General features: G+C 35.6%; 1 protein-coding gene across 5 annotated transcripts in view; it reads left to right on the top strand.

The window, feature by feature from the left end:
* Nucleotides 1-19,462, top strand: part of RALGAPA2 (Ral GTPase activating protein catalytic subunit alpha 2) — a 284,872-nt gene that overhangs the window by 46,676 nt on the left and 218,734 nt on the right. For all 5 annotated transcript variants that reach the window (XM_036229723.1, XM_036229721.1, XM_036229724.1 and 2 more), the window contains exons 4-9: nucleotides 1,824-1,881; nucleotides 10,409-10,452; nucleotides 12,993-13,170; nucleotides 13,962-14,077; nucleotides 16,989-17,127; nucleotides 18,702-18,901. In XM_036229723.1, the coding sequence (XP_036085616.1) occupies nucleotides 1,824-1,881; nucleotides 10,409-10,452; nucleotides 12,993-13,170; nucleotides 13,962-14,077; nucleotides 16,989-17,127; nucleotides 18,702-18,901 (735 nt within the window). The remainder of the gene's footprint in view (nucleotides 1-1,823; nucleotides 1,882-10,408; nucleotides 10,453-12,992; nucleotides 13,171-13,961; nucleotides 14,078-16,988; nucleotides 17,128-18,701; nucleotides 18,902-19,462) is intronic.

Genomic DNA, 19,462 nt, shown 5'->3' with positions numbered 1-19,462 from the left:
TGTTTCTGTTCTTTGATGTTTGCATATCATTTTTATTTGCGTAGATGTGTAGCATGAAGAATTTATAACAAATAATGTAACTAAATACATTTATATTATGTTTATCAGATCTTGAAAAATTCTTTTAAATTATACAGCTTTTATTTTTTATTTGGGTTTTCTTTAGTAAGTTCAGTGTTAAACATGCTCGTACATTTTATCGTTCCAGTTTTAGTATATGTGCTGCCAAAGCAAGCATACTCATACATTTTAATGTAACTATTGTTAAAAATAAGGTATATTTATGTTAATATGAACATAGAACTTAGAACCAAAGCAAAGATTGGGATTACTGGTAAAATTCACAATTTTATAAAGGCTTTCTAATTTTTTTTTTTATTGAATATTTATTGAGCATATACTGTGTTCCAGTGCAGTAGGTACTGGGGATACTTAAGGGAAAAAGATGGATGTTCTTTTATTGGGCTTATACTCTGATGGAGGGAATAGTGCCTTGAAATAAGTGAACCAGCAAGATCCTTTCAGCTAGGGTTGAGGACTGTAAAATGATAGAACAGGTGATGCAGAAAGTATCAGAGGGGTGGTAAAGGAGCCAGGCTTCTCTAGATAGAACGCCTAAAAAATCTCTGTGAGGACGTGTCCTTTGTAGTGAGACCCGGATGGTTAGGCAGCGCCATCTGTATAAGGCCATGGGTGGAGAAGCATCCAGACTAGGGAAAAAGTACATGCCATTTAAAGTTATATCTGATGGAAGTTTACCTGTTTTCCCTTTTCCCAGAAGTTCTTACACATACCTTTATTGTGAAGTGAGAACAAATTAAGTAAATACATGTGTATTATTACTGACCCAGTTGGAAAGTTAAGACAAAACCAAACTAAACCCCAAGTTGGCTCAAATGGAGATGGTTTAACATTAGCTGCCTGAAAATATACTTATCAGCGAATATAAATTTTTTACCTAATCTTTTAAAATCCTAGAATATTAAGCTAAATAAACCTAGAATGAGGATTTTCATAGTAAAATAGTAAAGTATTGTCAATACCAAGAAATGTATTTAGTCCAGTTTTTGGATTTCTGTGTTTTTAAAAAAAGGTGGTTGCAGCTGAAATAGAAGGAGTCATAATACCTGAGAATAAATTGCCAAAACTTGTTCTAGAGTGAAAAAAAAAGTCATTCTCATTAGTTTGTTTGCTGTTTTTGAAAAGCTGCTTTTATTAGTCAAATACTTTGTGTATCATAAGTTTTTTCTTTGTTGTATCTACCAATGTGGGGGTATTCATAACTATAATCCTAAAATTTATTTTCAGCTATTTCAAGAAATTTTTGCCATGTGACTCATTTTGTTTGTAGTGTAATCCTCTTCGTTGATCATTTTGTTTGTAGTGTAATCCTCTTCGTTGATCATCTTCCTTCCCAACTTTCTTCCTATTCAGACTTATAATGATTATAATAGAAATGAGAAGAGGAAGGTGAAAAAGAAGAAACTGGGAAACCTGGCATTTGAGAAATTACTTTTTTAATATTTAAGCAATGGCTATGATTTTATTAAAATAAAGTTATCATTTTAGTTTTGTTTTTCTTTAGGGATGATTAAACTTGAGACAGTAATCCTTTTAAAACATTCAGGGAAGCTTATATGGGGCAAATAAAAGAAACTGGGGTATAGGATAAAGTGCAGTATTTATTACAAAGTTTTTTTTGAAAAAAAATATATATAGCAGATGCCTATATATAGGCTATAGGCCTATCATGAAAATGCATAATTTCATTTGTAGTTCATTTTCTTTTTATATCTTATGATTTTTGTTTGTTTGTTTTATAGAAAATACTGCAGTTTCTACCTGAACGAATTTTCTTTCGATGGCATTACCAGAGCATAGGTAAGAACAATTAAATAATTTTTTAAGTCATATGGATGTCTTCTAACTGAATTTTCAATAGTGTTTTACATAATTACTATCATCAAGATAGGTTATAGCAAGAAATGTTAACAAGGGTATGCTAATTAAAACTGAGAAAGGTCCAACCTGAACTTTGGAAGAAAATATAATATCTAACTGTGCTCTAAAAGTGCTACTTAAAGTATGGTCTTACACCAGCAATATCAGCATCAACAGAGAGCTCATTAAAAAATGCAGAATCTCAGACCCCAGCCAGACCTACCGAATCAGTCTACATTTTTAACCAGAGCCCCAGGGGATTCCTGTTTATAAAGTCTGAGAAACATTGAACTAGAGAAATTTTCTTAAGTAATTTTACATTTTCATTACAAAATATCTGATTCTTCAAGCCTTTATTACTGACTCAAATTCATTGTTTGAATTCTGTAGGATATGGCAGCAAGAGGGAACTTGAAATTACTATCGCTGCCCTTTCTGTCCAACTCCGGACACCACACAGTGTTTCATCTCAATATTCATAGCACATATGGAATAATTTGTGCGATTGATTGTGAACTGTACCTTCTGTTTGGTTTAGTGTTTGGTTTAGTCTTTCTGCCTTAGAAAACTCTGACATTTTCTACAAATTTTCTTTCTTATCAGATGATCACATTTGAGGAGAACATAGCCTTATAATGGAACCTTAATTGTTTGATCATTCATTTTTAAAAAAATATTTATTGAGGGAGAGATATTTGTGTACAAAGGTCTGGGGCAAAAACAAAGAATATTTCACCATTCTTGTAAAAGCTGATTGCCTAGTGGGGGATAGATGAGAAAAAATAATTACAGCATATTTGTTACTATGAAAAAAGTATAATGGTAGCAAAGAAGAAAAGTTGAGTAATTCTATTTAGATGAATGAAGGAATGCTTAAAGTGAGGCAATTTTAATTTGAGCCTTGTGGAAAGTGTGGAAATGGCTTTCTGGGTAGGAAATCAATATGTGGAAGACATGAAACCTGAAAGAATGTGGCGCGTTCAGTGGATATTTCAAAATTCAGAATCCTGATTTTAATTGAGGATTGCTTATATGGAAAATGTAACTAACCCTTTTATAAACTGAATTATTTAAACTTATATGTTATAAATATAAAGAAAGTAAAGTATGTATAGTAAATATATATATTGAACCGAGTGACTAAATAATTAAAGGTAGTGCCATTGTCTTTAAATCTTTCAAATAAAGAAAGTTTTCCTTTAAATTTTAGAGAGTTGTCAGTAGCATTTCTGCTTAATTGATATTTTGACCTTGTGTATTTAAATTAAAGTGAAAATAAACAAAGTCGAGTGCTAAGTATAATCTAGAGAAACATCATGGGGGTTTGTGATGCTCTGTGGTACAGCAGGAATGGATAACAATGAGAAATAAGTACATGCACTATTTTTTATTTGTGCAAGATATAATTCTTCAATTTCTTAAATGTCATATGAAAACGATACTCATTTTTTTCAGCTAGTACTTTAAAATGTCTAAAAGACTAATAAGCCCCCTCAGAATGAATAAATTTTTTAGAACTGTATGGAAATTAATTTGCTATTTGTGTTGTGAAACTTTATCCATCTAGTAGGCATTATGTGGTATTACTTTAACTCTGCCCACTACCACGTGGTTACTGTTAAAACTGCTGGTACAAGTAACTTTTTACCCAGTTTAACAGCATTTTACCAGGAACAGTGACTGCTGAATTGTGATTGCAGAGTACTAGGTCTCCTGAGCCTTACAAAAGCAAGTGTTTATCTAGCTTGTCCAGTGTGTAGAATAAGCTGGCTTTATAATTTGGTCAGAGTGAGTCATGTTTCAGAATGCTGAAGTATGAGCATTTGCATATAAAATCATCTTATTGTTGATGTTTATGTACTTAGTGCTTGAATCAAACAGGCTTTTTTCAAATAAGTATATTTTTGCATGATGTATCAAACTAGGTAGAAATTGGTATTAGATTCACATCTTTTTTATGATCCTCAGGCTATTTGTGCTTTGAGCTGAGAAGTTTTCAGATTTAAGAATGGTACTGTGATGCATCGATATACAGTGAACATTCACACAATGTCCATATATAACACTGTAGGGGTCTGGACAGCACCCTGTAACCATGAGAGTTATTATTTCTATAGCTTAAGATACAAGTATTTATCATCAGCAGGCTAACTAAATCCAGAAGAACCTTAGTCAGGTTAATCAGGTGTTGGCCATAGCATGAGTTAAAATCAAGTCAGTTCCTGTACACTAATGAATTATACAAAAACCTTCAGTTTTTATAGCTTTGTTGATTTTGAAATTGCTGATAAATGATTATGGATTTCTAATTTTACAAATTTTTTACTTACTGTACTGCTTACATTCTTCTTAGTTTATTTGGATTTGTTAAAACTGTTACTATTGGTCAGCCAAGGTTTTGACCAAGTTAGTTGTAGAAACTAAGAAACTATAAGGAAAATGCACATTTCAAAGGAAAGGAATGTGCCTTAAATGTCTCCTTAGCATTGGCATCTTGATTTCTGTACAACTTCTGAGGCTACGTAGGACAGGAAGCTTTTCATTAGTCAGTGCCTAATATTTTAGGTATGTAATATTCCTTATTTTAGATCTTTTACATTATAGATATCTAGTATTCCTTATCTAATAGAAAGAACAGTGCTGTATATACTTTTAAATTAAATGTTATTGCAGCTGGTAGCGGCTAAGGTACTCTGAAATAAATAGTTAGAGCCTTGAAGCTTGGTTTACACACCACTGATTCAGTGTGCATTTGTACCACACTGCAGATAACAATTTTAAAAAGCATAGAAACTTAAAATAAGAGTAGATGCTATATTCTGCAAATTTTAAAAGCTCTCTGGCCTACTGGACAGCCACATTTTATCTTGAGAAGGAAGAGAGTAATTTATAACATCAGCTGCCACGCTGTTTGAAGTCTGTTCCTTATCACCTCATCATGTTTTGTCTACAGCAAAGAGAGATAATTCGATTTTTCTTAAAACTGTTTTTAGAGGGAAATCATAGTCTGTAATTTCCTCTTTGTTTAAGGTTTTTAAAGCTGACTCCTTGCTATAAATCATTGAATGAGGAAGCACATTTAAACTTTTTAAGTTTTATAGTAGGTAATGAACACTAGTTCATTATGCCAAACATCTAGAGATACTGCTTTAAGTGGTGTTTAGAGTGGAAGAAGATTAGGGAAATAGCTGACACAGCATCATGTCTGTGGTGTATGCTGACTTGCTACTCAACTATTTGTAAATTTTAATTACTGATTAAAATTTGTTTATCAGATTTTCACCAAAGTCAGTTTTAGGCCAGTAAATCATGGTGGATAAAGGTGGCCGCTTGAAGCCTTATCTCTGTGCAATAATGAGAACTGACATGGAATGAGGAGATGACAAAGAATGGGCACATTAGCAAACCAGGGATACTTGGTGTGAGGATAGGCCGTGGTACTCCTTCATGTGCCCATTTGTTATAAGTATAGGGTTCAAGTTATATGTTTATTTGCTTTAAGAGAGTTTATAGCTCATGAGCCTCTAGAAAGCAGATTTCTTGTCCCATTCAGCATACAGTGCTGTGCTTGTCCTCAATAAATGTTTGCTGAGTGAGTGGAAGGATATATTTTATGCTAGAGATGTTTTATGTCAAAAATATTAAAAAGAAATAACACTTGGACTTAAAGCAGTGGGCTTAATTAGTGGAAAATTCACACATGTACAGTATTTCATATCTGTTTTATATATGTCATAATTGAATCTATTTGTTCAATTATTTTTTTATACATAGTATAAAAACCAAGTGCATAACTAAACTGTAAATTTGTTTATGTCTTTTTAAGAGTATCCCTGACATTATGCCTTGGGCTATCCAATGGCCTCACATTGCCTGGGATGTGAATACGACCTGTGAGCAGCTTCATTTCCCAAATGTTCTCGGGCTCACTAGGCTCTCACCTTTCCTTAGGAGCTTGAGCCTGACAGCTCTTCTTGGGTCCCTCATAGTCAGTCCACACCAGTGCTCACACTTCTCAAGGCAGTCGGGGTCTCTCCATTCCTTTTACACTAGGACTCCCTTGGAGGTGCATCACAGCCAGGCTGAGCTAAATACAGGGACCCTGGATCCCTCCACCAGGGAGACTGGGCTTAATGCCTCTTCAGTTTACTTGGTATCTTCCCAGGGTACTCAGGGGTGCTGTCACCATTAGTGCTCTGCATTTCTTCCCTCCTGTCCACTTTGTACTCTTCCCTCTAGAAGTCCTCTTCTTGGGTTAAGCAACAGCCCTATAGCCTCAGCCTCTTGCTTTCACCTTTTTGGCTACCTGAAACCTAGCATACCTCTGAGGCTCCTCTGTCCTTCTTAGGGGTATGTAGGTGAGATTATGGTTTCTTTTCTCCAAGGCCAAATCCAGGCATCATCTAGTACCCCCTCTGCAGAAACCTCTCTCCCTTGACCTTGTCCCTCCTTGCTGCTGCCATTTCTTTTGATCTCCTGCTCACTTGCCTTTTTAAAAATGCCTTTGCTCTCTCTCAGTCCTTTTTTTTTTAACACCAAGTTACCCATTAGACTCTTGATCCCCTTATCTTCTGTGGCTTCCTGACTCTATCTTCTAGACTCTTGTCATCACGTAGACCTCTATTTGACCACAACTTCCATCCTCCTGATCTTTCACTCAGTCACTTCCAGGCTACCTTCTCTGTTTTTTCTTTTTTTAAAAATAGATTTTTCTTTGGAGTATAATTTATATACAGTAAACTGTACATAAAGTGTACATTTTGGTAAGTTTCGACATAGGTATGTACCTGTGAAAATGTTACTCCCATCAAGATAACAAAAGGCATCACTCCCAAAAGTTTTTTCATGATCCTTTCCCACCCTTCTCCATCTTAACCCCAGTGCCAGGCCACCACTGATCTATTTTTTTGTCACTATAGATTAGTTTAATTTTTCTAGAGTCTTACAGAAATAGAATCACGTAGTATGTACTTTTTTCTATTTGGCTTCTTTCATTCAAAATAATTACTTTGATATTCATCTCTGTTGGCGCGTATATTAATAGTTCATTCCTTTTTATTTCTGGGTAGTACAGTATTCATTGTATGGTTATATCATAGTTTATTCTTTCACTCATTGATGGGCACTTGGGTTATTTCTAGTATTTGGCTACAAGTAAAACTACTGTAACCATTCGTAGTATGCAAATTTTTGTGCTTGCTTACCTGTCTCTTGAGAATGGGATGGTTGAATCATATAAAGGTGTATGTTTAACTGCCAAACTGTTTTCCAAAGAGATTATACCAGTTTACATTTCTCAGGGGTATGCAAGGTGAGAGTTTAATTACTCCACATTCTCATCAATACTTAGTGTGATCAGTCTTTTTATGGTAGTGCAAAGCTATCCCATTATGGTTTTCATTTGCATTTCTCTAATGACTAATGATCTTGAGCATCTTTTCATGTGCTCTTTGCCCTCCGTATGTGCTGAAGTAGATGTTTAAAGGTATTGCACATTTTTTTAATTGAGTTGTTTATTTTCTTAATAGTAAATTTTGAAAGTTCTTTATATATTCTGGGTTTAAGTGCTTTATCAGATGTACGACTTAGAAATGTTTTTTTCCCCATCTTTGGCTGGTCTTTGTTTTCCCTTAATAGTGTCCCTCAGAGAGTAGTTTTTAATTTTGATAAAGTCCAATTTATTGATTTTTTTTTTATGGATTGTGCTTTTGAAGTCTTGTCTAAGGAATCTTTGCCTAACCCAAGATCACAAAGATCTTCTCTCATGTTTGTTTCTACCAGTTATATAGTTATATGTTTCACATTTAGGTCCTTGATTCATTATGGGATAATTTTTGTTAATTTCAGATTCCTCCAGTGGACTGCTGCTCCTTTGTGTTTATTGTCAATATTATAGTGCCAGGAGGTTCTGTATTCCTGCTCTACTGGCATCTTTCAGCAGACCTTGCACACCATTGATTACTGAGTCTTTTAGTGGCTTCTTAATTTTCGTGCAGAACCCTCACTCTTATCGTCTTAGTCCCAGCCTTGGTATTTTAACTACCTCCTCAAAAGTAATAAGAGTTACATTCAAAGGATTCTAATAAAATACAGTAAAAATGAGTCAGTGGAAGTTAGAAGTTCGTAGACTCAGTTCAACTGATTAAATTTTACTTATTCATTTATTCTTTTTTCATATTAAAAATATAATGACAACCAGTAGGGTTGAAGAGATGGGGGTGGGTGTAATCTTAGTTTGGATGAAGAGTTTAAAAATCAAACAGATATATATGATATATAGAGAGAAACTTTTTGAAATTAAACTGAAAAGGATGTCAAGTAATGTTAGAGTAGAAATATCTTTATGAATTTAGGGTCTTAAGAAATACCTAAAGTAGCCAGACAAAATTCTCAGGTACTTTTCACCAGTTTTCATGTTAAAACTGTCTTCCATGCGCCCCCACTGCAAAAATTTGTTCTTATTTAAAATGAGTTCCTTAGAAAATAGCTGATGTCCTGTCTCAGAGGGAATATATGCTTTCCATGTACCAGACACTGTTCCAAGTATTTATATATATTAAGTCATTTAAACCTCATTAACAATTCTCCATGGTAGGTACTGTTATTTTCCCATATTATAGATGAAAAAAACTCATGCATGGTGAGATTAAGTAACTGACCTATGTTACATAGTAAGTGCAGAACCAGGATTTGAACCCCAGCAGTCTTGCTCCTCAATCTGGCTTCTAACTAGTAAGCCGTACTGCTTCACAGGTACAAGAGTTCAAGAATACAACAGGATGGAATAGATCAAATAGATATGTCTTAGTTTTCTATTACTACTGTAACAAATACCAGATTAATTTTAGAAAGTCGGGACCATTGACAGATATAGATCAGACATTCTTTATGTCTCTTTGTAAAGTCTGCCCTTTTTATGTGTATTTTTCTCCTTCCTGGGTATGGAAGAATGGATATAGATAACTATGGGTAGACAAGAAGTTAAAATAAAAACTTCAGACCTATTCCAAAAAGGGGAAAGACTGATGAGCCCCAGTGGTCACACATGATCACTAGGAGAAAGTGTTTCTGAGAATGTGTTGCAAGATGATGGATTTGCCAGATGTCTGGAAAGAGAATTGTCTGTGCACACTTTAGGATCCTGAGTCTCCTGGGAGAGGGAGTGTCTGTCTCTTGGGCCCAATCACGAGGTCCTTGTAGGCATATTGGAGCAAATGTTAAACTGAGGCAGACCAGACTTTGCCTAAGAATGGATGAACATGGAGGCAAGGCATAAGACCTTCAGTTAAGAAAAGGCGTAGGATAAAATAGTCTCATGAGCACAGGCACTTGAACCTTAGCTGTGAGAGCATCCAACCCAGTAAATACTGACTCTGGACCAAAAATTACTTGATATGGTTTGGTGGATAGAAGAGGTCATTTCAACTTTATTTAATCACAAACCACTAGTGATTTAGTGCTGTAACCTAGTCATAATAATGAGGAGTTTCTAGAGTCCTAGTGTTATAAACAGGAGAGCAGTTATTAAAGGTTTCTTCACATATGCCATGATTTTGTTCTGGCTAATGAATTTCTAAAGACATTTAACTAACATACATGTATCTATCCACATAGATATGAACTGTAGCAATTGTTGAGACACTGGCTTTATTTCTTGGTGGAACATCTCTTTGAAATACACTGGTGGAGTAAATGTGACTTGATATCCAATTGTTTTTTCTCAAAAAAATATTTGATTTTAAGAAAATGTTTTCTTGCTTAAGATTTCCAATATATTTTTTATTTTAAAAGATTATTTCCTTTTTTGAGATTAAGTCCTATTTAGAGACTAAATATGATATTTAGTTGGGGTTACCAAGCCATCTTCATACTAAGGATATGAACACATTTATGGAATAATAGGTAATATGTTTCCATCTTCATAAGAGATACTTTTCTACTTAGAGTGTGCTGCAGTACCAAACTTTGCTGTTGACTGGTGTAGTTCTGAATAAACCTTGGTTCCTCTTCTTGACAGTGACCAAAAACTCTGCTAGAGGATTTGTGGATGGACGAAACCCATTAATGTGGTTGTTATTGCAAAGAGAGAAACATGTTCTCCTGAATATTTGTAAAATGTTCTTGTAAAAGTGTCTTAGAGCAGTAGCTTTATATTACTTTTACCTTTGGAGATTTAAAAATCATTCATTTTGTACTTGACGGGAGATAATTTGCATATATTCCACGGTGGGTATCTTTTAATATCAATCATTTTGATTCTTTTAAAAGAATTTTGAAGAGGTTTCATAATCCAATTGCTTTTATCTTTAAAATATCTCTCCTTTTGTGATACAGTTTTGCTTCTGAATGTCAGCCTTTTTATTTTTTAAAAAATTATATCTTTCATAAGAATGTTTCTAAAATTGGTGTTTCAAAAATAAAACTTAAATTCATACTCCATTTTTGATTCATTGTTTTAAACTTTCAGGCTCAACTTTAAAGAAGCTTCTACACACTGGAAATTCTATTAAGGTATTTACTTTAGATGACTGTGTAATGGCATTTTTTATTACTCTTGAATTTATTAGTGCTATAAAGTGACAAAATTATGCTATTAAAAATCTTTAAAAACTATTTAGTTCTTATTTTTAATTGAGAAATTCTATTACAAATATTGTTAGAAGCTTTTATTTTTGTATCATATTGTTAGGAGAAACTGGCTTGGGATTTGGAGTTTGGAGATCTGAATTCTAATTTTGATTCTGCTGTGTACAGTTAGGGAACCATTGGCAAGGCACTAATTGCTCTAATTTTATTATCAGGAAAGGGAAAGGGTTGAACCTGTTCCTCTCCAAGCTTCAGAGCTAACGTGCCTGATTCTATTCACCTCAGTAATCTTGTTAAAATTTTAGTTGTCTCTGAATTCTTTTTGCTATTTTTGAGTACTGTTATAGGGGAAAAGAACAGCAGAGACTTAGTCTTGAGTATTTATTTATTTGCAGCAGATTGATCTCATAATTTAGGTTAAAATTGGCTTATTTTTAAATGGATATCATTTAAATGACATATCATTTGGTGCTGGGATAAGATGACACTAAAACATAAGTGACAAAAGAAGCCAGCCTGGTAGGTATATTTTATGGAAGATAATTCACTTGTAGCTCATTAAGTTATGTGTGTGTCTTTAATAAGCTAATACATTTTTGGCTTTATACCAGTTTAAATAATCATAGCTACTTAAACTTGGTATTTTAAGTATCTCTTACATGTTGAATAAAGGAGGCAAGCTATTCCTAGCTTCATAATAGACTCCATATTTTGTTTTGCCTATTTCAATTAATAGTCTTACAGTTGAAACCTTTCAGGTTATTACCTCATGTTTATTATTGGCCTACTTATATTTAGTTATCTTCAGTATAGTTAACATAAAAAAATTGAAAACTTGTGATAGAATTTTGAAGAAACTTTTTCTTTTGTTAAATTTAATATGATTTGGTTAGTTATACATAGAGCCATGTCATTTTTTTGTCTGACGTTGAATAGCATTGTGCATTCAGCAGTGACAGTCACCACTTACTTCACCTGATTGGGGAGAGGACAGGTATGAGTGGACATGGAGGTTTGTGCAGAGCAGCAGTGAGTCCATGGGCATGTCTGAAAGTGCACTGTGGAATCTGCTGTTAGTGGGAGTAACATTATCACTAGTCTTAGTGTATTTGATGTCTGTGGGGATTTAGCCAAGCTTTTCCCCCTCCCTTCCTCCTTCCTTCTTTTCTCTTCCTTTCCTTTCCTTTCCTTTCCTTTCCTTTCCTTTCCTTTCCTTTCCTTTCCTTTCCTTTCCTTTCCTTTCCTTTCCTTTTCCCTTTTCCCTTTTCCCTTTCCCCTTTTTTCTTCCCTTCCCTTCCCTTCCCTTCCCTTCCCTTCCCTTCCCTTCCCTTCCCTTCCCTTCCCTTCCCTTCCCTTCCCTTCCCTTCTCCTTCCTTCCTTCCTTCCTTCCTTCCTTCCTTCCTTCCTTCCTTCCTTCCTTCCTTCCTTCCTTCCTTCTTTTTTTTTCCTTTTTGGCTCTTCTACGCCTCTTGGCTTTTCTGCAGAGCCTTGTGTTTTGCTTAAACACACACTCTGGCAGAATCAGCACCTTGATATAATTGAAAAGAGATCAGGCAGTCCTTCAGTTGCCTACATTTGGAACTCACTAATTTTTCAACTGACATTTTTTAAAAATTTCTTTTGCTTATTTAATTTATTTTATTGGCATCATCTTTTCCACCATTTAGAAATGTAGAAATGGCGATACCTGTGTTTATGAATCCTAGGAATGGAATGAAGTTAAAAGTAAGTGTAGAGGAGAATAAAGAACACATATATCTATATCGGTGTTTTCTGCCAGGTGATGCCAACCATTCAGACTATAGCAAAGGTGTAGGAGAGAATAGAGTAGGGACACAAGGCAGGCAAGCTGGAGAACTGTCTCCTCCCATTGAACCAGCTCTTCAAGGCCTTATTTAGCTTTAAGTGTTCTGATTTTCAAGAACATTATGAATGTGCATATCGTAGTGACATAACATAAATTCTCTCCAAAGCACAGTATAAATTTGGAGGAAGATTATCTTTACATTGTTTCCATGGATAATTGAGCATTGATGATTTGGGCATTGTGCCTTATGGAATGAAATATGGTTAATAGAAAATACATAGCACTTACTCTGAGCCAGGCACTGTTCTAACTCACTTAATCCTATACCTGCACTTTGTGATACATTTTGTTATCATCCCTACTTTACAGATAGGGAGACTAAAACATAGAAAAGTTAAGTGATTCTGCACAGGACACAGCTAAGCTAGAAAGTAGTAGAGACTGCATTTGAACCCAGACACTCTGGCTCCAGAACCCAAACTCTTAACTCTTGTGCTATATTGCTGCCTCCTTATTTACTTGTCACTAAGTGAGCTTCGTGTAGTACTTTAACAATACCTTTCACTTCTAGTTTTTCTTTCTCAGAATTGATGCTACATTGCAGTGCATTTCTACAAATACATATATTAAATTTTGTTGCCTTTAATGTCGTTTTTAGATAAGATGTGAAGGAATCAGGCTGTTTCTTCTGTGGCTTCAGGCACTTCAGACAAACTGTGCAGAAGAGCAGGTGCTGATTTTTGCTTGCCTCGTGCCTGGTTTCCCAGCAATTATGTCCTCCAGAGGGCCCTGTACACTGGAGACACTCATCAATCCGAGCCCTAGTGTAGCTGATGGTGAGTGATGTGAACACATCTTAAAGGTTGAAATGACTCTTGAAGTTACATTGAGGAATTCCTTGGTCTGCCATTTCCCTGATTAGAAATATTGATTTCATAGATGGATTTCGAAGAATTGTCTATGTTCATATTCATAGTAGATTCTTAAAAACATTAGATTTGAAGGTATTGAAACCTATTTTATATGAGATAATGACAGGAGAAATTTACTGAAATGGTTGAAACAGGAATGGAAGGGAGGGGACAAATATTAGTGATAACAGAAAGTAGAGACACATGCTATGCCTGAGTGTTTTTTGGCTGTTAATGAGATTTAAATCCACTATCCAAAACTACTGTTTGTTGTCCCCGACTTTATTGTTTCTTAAGTAGATATTCATCTGCTCACCCAAGCCCTTTTTGCCAGCTGAGTATTTTCATGTAGCATTCATGGAAGGATAATAGTGGCCACATGGGACTATTAATGGCAGCCACTGTGTCCTATGAATTTTCAAGGAACTTGTCAATTAGGGCCATTAATTTATAACTGCATATTACTTAATTGCCAAATGACAGGTATTTGACCTTAGGCTAATGAAAGCAGAATTTGAAAGGGAAAATAATGGTCCAGTGGAAGAGGCGGCTTTATGGGCATCCGTTATCATGTTTGTAAGACCTTTATGCATACATGCTTGGTCTGTGTGAGCAGGTCTAATGGATGGATAGCTATATTTTAATAGAGGCCATTTTAATAAATCTTGTTTAAAATTTTACTTTGGTGAAAGCTCTCATTATTTTCCACTCTGCAGCAAAGATATATCCAGAAGAAATCAGTCCACTCTTGCCAGCCATATCGGGGGAAAAGATCGCTGAGGACCAAACATGCTTTTTTCTTCAAATATTATTGAAATATATGGTCATTCAGGTAAGAGCAAACCATAGATAATTCCGTGCTCGTCTTATTCTGAGTAGGGAAGAGAAAACATTGTCTCTTCCTGTTTGTTCACATTTTGCATTTTTTCTTTTTCTTTGAGGTGATTTTATGTGATATTTAACTAAACATAGAGTATATGCAAGGCCACTTCAGCAAAGATCAGGTATATACAGTATTTTGTGTGAATGTGTTTGTAAAGTGAAAAATCTAGTTCTTCGTCTATGTGTCTCCTTTGCTCTCATATTATTTCTACTTTCACACAGAACACTCACTTTTGACACTTATGGTCACCAAATGTGCAGGTTATCGCCCTGCACCAAGCAATTCTCTGCCACAACAGCTGGTTGTCTTACAGTTTATCTCAATTCTGAAACTATCTACCTGGAGATAGCATATGATCCCACATATTAAGGTCTCAGTCCTATAAGACTGTTCCCATCCCATTCAGATGCTAACCGTACATAGTAGGTCCCTAGGTTTCCCCCCAAAAAACAAGTTCCCATGACCCCCTCCTCATATTTAATTAATTTGCTAGAGCAGCTCTCTAAACTCAGGGAAGCATTTACTTATGTTTACTAGTTTATTAAAAAATATAATAAAGGATACAGAATAGCCAGAATAAGAGATACATAGGACAAGGTCTGGGAAAGTTCCAAGCACAGAGCTTCTGTCCTTATGGAGCTGAGCTGTATTACCCTCCCATTTAATCGATGTGTTCACCTATCTGGAAGCTCCCTAAAACCCCTGCTATTGGGATTTTATGGAGACTTCCTTTCACAGGCATGATCAGTCAGTAACTCCATTTCCAGCCCTTTTCCCCTTTCTAGAGAAACGGGGTGGGGATGAGGCTGAAAATTCCAAGTTCTGATCAGGCTTGGTCTTTCTGATGACCAGCCTCCATTGACAAGTCATCCTGGAGCCCATTCAGAGTCACCTCAGTAGGACAAATGATGCTCCTAATGTTCTTATCACTTAGGAATTTAAAAGAGATTCAGGGGCTCTGTGATCTCTGTGCTAGCAAGACAGGATGGAGGAGGAGGCAGGCCCAGAGGCTGAATGGTTGGGTTAGGAGTAGGCAGAGCAGGTAGGGAGATTGGAATGAAAACATATGTAATTATTTCATGTGCCATTAACACAGGCCTGCTTTATGTCACATACTCCTTCCTCTTATATTTGCTACCTGAATACAGAAGAAATCATTAGTTTATGGTTTCAACTGGTTTTTTATTTCCCTTGGTCTATATTTCTGAGCATGAATGTGATTCAGAAAAAGCTACTGAGTACTTTTCCCTCAGTGAACACTTTTCTCATCCCTGAGTTCCTCCTGGGTATAGTCCATTTTCTGTCCTTCCATTCACAATCAAGTTTGTTGATGTAATAATCTCTGCCAAGTCCACTTCCTTACCTAACATTTCTTGACACCCTCTGTTACTTGCCTTTGCCCTTTCATTGATAAGACAGAGTTCTAAGTCCATGAAGGGGTTCTTGTGGTCAAGTCCAGAGGAAGGACACTCTTAAGTTTGTGTCATACCCAATCTTTCAGGTGATTTGAGAGTGTCGGTCCCTCCTTCATGAGATTCTTCTCATGACATTTTCTTCTGACTTTCTTCTTCCTTTTTACTTTTTTCCCATTTACTTTGGGAGACTGTTTCTGCTGTCCTTCACGATTCAGTCTTTGGTTGTCCTTTCTGACTACTCTGTCCCGCTGGGTGATCTTGTCAGCTTTCCGCTCCCCTGTTCTCTTTAGTCAGCACCAGGAACACAAGGATTCCAGTTGGGGTATTCTGTCATTGTCTGGAAGCTCCGCGTTTAGCTCTGCTCTCCCATTCCACCTGCATCTCGAACTCTTAATTGTTCGTAAGTGGCAGGGCATTCTTTTATGTCCTAGATCAGCATAGAGTATCTCGAACCTGAATGTGTTGGGAGATGGGTTTTCATTCTATATGTGTTACTAATAAGCTGTGTGACCTTGGATAAGTTGCAAAATCTCCAGGATCCCATTAGAGGAAGGATCCAATGATATGGATAGAGGTATTATGGGGACTGTGAACCCCTAAATTGTGTGCAGAATTGTATGTTCACATTTATCCCTTTCTCCTTCCCTCCCTTCTCTCTACTGGATTGAGTTTTCAGAGCAGAGTTTCACCCTTGGCTCACCCCAGAAAACTTCTGACAGGTTACAGATACTGAACTCCTTTGCCCCTGGGCAGCCAAAGCCTCTCATCCCTTTACCTCAGATGCTGCAGAAATATCATTTTCTAAGTGGGCTGCATCATGAAGGAATTTGAGAAGCTCTGCTCTAGAGCGATCTATGGTCTAACAAGTATTAAGAGCCACTGACAGTTACAGCTAGACTGGTAGAGCTGGTTTATTCTAGCCTGTGGATTGGATTGTTTTTAATCAAGAGAATTCTTTTTCCAAGATTCTGTAGCTTTGCCTTGTGATATTGATATTGCATGTCGGTAACATTGGATGAAATCTTCGCAAGGGGTTGTTTCCTTAGTTCCTGCTTATTGTAAAAGGTTTTTTTAGAGTTAAAAAAAAAAGCACCTGATTATATTCAAGTAGATGTTTTAAGGGCACAGGAATGTTAAATCATCACAAAGGACATGTGGAAAAACATATGGGCATCATGTGGTAGAGCAAGTTTAAAAAAAAATGATATTGTTGCGTGATTTTTTAAAAATAAAAATGCTGTTTTTAACATAGTTACTGTTTTGTTTTGAAATATTCATTCTCGTTATTTTTGAGTTTTATAATATGATTTCATTACATAATTATCAGTATTTGTCAAGTTTTTAAGTTGAGATAAAAATCTTAATAATATAAAAGCATTTCAGTTTAGTATACATTAATTTGAAATGTAAATATACGTATGTTCTTTTTCACATATTACCCAAAGGCTGCAAGCTTGGAATGGAAGAATCAGGAGAATCAAGATACTGGTTTTAAATTTCTTTTTACATTGTTTCGAAAGTATTATCTTCCTCATTTATTTCCATCATTTACTAAGTTAACAAACATCTACAAACCTGTACTTGGTAAGTACTGATTAATCCATGTATAGAGGACGTCCACAGGGAAGCTGTACAGTGTCTTTCAAAGTGACCTTTGATTATTTTTAGGTAAAATGGCCATGTTATTCTTATATTTAGTGGTAACTTTAAGAGTTTGAAAGTTTCCTAGTAAATGATTTTAACTACTCACACTAAGATGTACCTACTCACAGCAATAAAGAAGGGAACTGTGGCTCTATACTAAGAAATCATTCGAAATGAATCATGATTTTTTTTGGTGTAATTAGATTTAAAATATTTCAATGTAGAAAAAGCTTGCATTTGTTTACATCTTCTCTTACTGTTGGTGGGGTGTGCTGACCCCAGACCTTGCTTAGTGCCTAGGCAGGTCAGCCCAGGCCACACAACTTCCCACAGTATGCCCTTTGTTTTTTACTGGCTCTTTCATCTGGCAGGGACTACTTACATCTGCTTATGGAGCAGCAGATGTTTGGATGACCAGAAGCATCCCTTAGAATGGTGGAGGTGAGGCAGGTTTTCTTCTGCCTATTATTTTAAAGTAGGTGAAATTGAATAATTAAGAACAATTTTGAAGGAGAAAGGATAACAGGCCTTAATTCATCTGAGGAATGCAAATTAATTCATTTGTTTGTAGATGTTTATTTATATACACACAGAGACACTCAGGCAAGGAGAAAATAGCTAAAGCCTGCTACATTTTGAACAGTGTAGAAGTCCTGACTCTAAGGGTACTGGGATATGTATTTTGTTAGCTCTGTGGGTATTTTTTTCAAATTTTGTTTCTGATTTTATAAGTAGTTTGTATCCATTATAGAAAACATAGTATATTGTTAATATTTTGAGACTAAAGTTATTTGCTAAGAATTTTTCTGCCTCATCCGTGTACTTTCAGGTGTACAAAAATTAGTAGTAGAGTTGGACTTACAGCAAGTAGTATCTCAAATTTAATTTTCATATTGATTATGGAATTTAAAGAAGGAGAAATGGACTTCTAATTAATTCTTTGGAAATGGTGGTGTCTGATACCTTCGAAATGAAACATGACTCTGAATTCTTACAGACATAAAGTAGATTATACTGATTCTGTTTCTTTGGATTCATCCAAAGGGAAAAGGATATAAAACTAAAGTTTATTTGATTTGATCAGTTTAATGTTGGATGTTAAAATACCTTATATGATGGAAAAAATGTCTATATATGGTTTTACATTTGTTCCAATCATAAAATAAATTTAAAGTAGTTATATGCGAAAAGATTTTCACTATTATAATCTCATGTAATTTTTCAGATTTGGTAAAAAGAGTTATTAGTTTACTTTTCTCATAGCCATGTACCACAGCTGTATGTTACCATACAAGCCACCACCTTCCTGTCTTGTCAGATTGCAAGGCAGAATCAAAAATGAGTTTACCCAAAACTGACATTTTTAATCATTTCTAGTTGTTTAATTATAGTTTTTAAATTACAGTTGCTTTTCAGACAACAAAATATGTCTGTTCACTTAGAAACTGAAACATTTGTAGGGGTTACATAATGTCAGGATTCACTAATCTAATCATTATTCTTTTTGTTCCCAGACATCCCCCATTTAAGACCAAAGCCAGTGTATATTACTACAACTCGAGACAATGAAAACATTTACAGTACAAAAATTCCATTCATGGCAGCTCGTGTTGTTTTTATTAAGTGGATTGTAACTTTCTTTTTGGAAAAAAAGTATCTAACTACAACACAAAACACTAAAAATGGAGTTGATGTATTGCCTAAAATCATGCAGGTATGTCATTCATCATCTTTATCTCTTCATACTTATGTAATAACGCACACTAACTTATACCGAAGTATTTGATTATTAGGGTTATTGGGTTTTACAGGTTGTTGGTGTTATAAAGACTTGATTTTATTGGCTCACTCTGTAATGCTGAGGTTTCATAAGAAGCTGTGAGTTAGAAGCACTTGCTGTGCTCTATTGGAATTGTCATAACAAGGGAGTCTTGGGGATGAGGGGAACATTCTGAGATGACTGTTCTGTGTATACTTCTGGTTCTCTCTCGTTTTCCCTCCTTCACTCTGGTACTAGTGACCTCTGAGGAATAAGACCAGGGCCTGTCTTGCTTTTATCAGTCCCCAGCACCTGGAAGGCCCTCAGGAATGATGTAGGTTGGCCATGAAGAGGACCTATAAGACTGCCAACTGCCCTCTGGAAACTCAGGGGAAGGGGTGGATCAGCAGCTCAGGATTTCAGGGTGGTTGAGCCATGATGGGGTCCTGAGAGGAGAGAGGAGGCTACCTCTCCCTAGGCCTTAGGCGAAGATCTCTTCTTGTTTGTTTCTTGCTG

Source organism: Rousettus aegyptiacus, unplaced genomic scaffold (genome assembly GCF_014176215.1).
Source record: "Rousettus aegyptiacus isolate mRouAeg1 unplaced genomic scaffold, mRouAeg1.p scaffold_m13_p_12, whole genome shotgun sequence".
NCBI classification, from domain to species: Eukaryota; Metazoa; Chordata; class Mammalia; order Chiroptera; family Pteropodidae; genus Rousettus; species Rousettus aegyptiacus.
The sequence above is the reverse complement of the archived record's forward strand: the minus strand, read 5'-3'. Positions and strand labels throughout refer to the sequence as shown.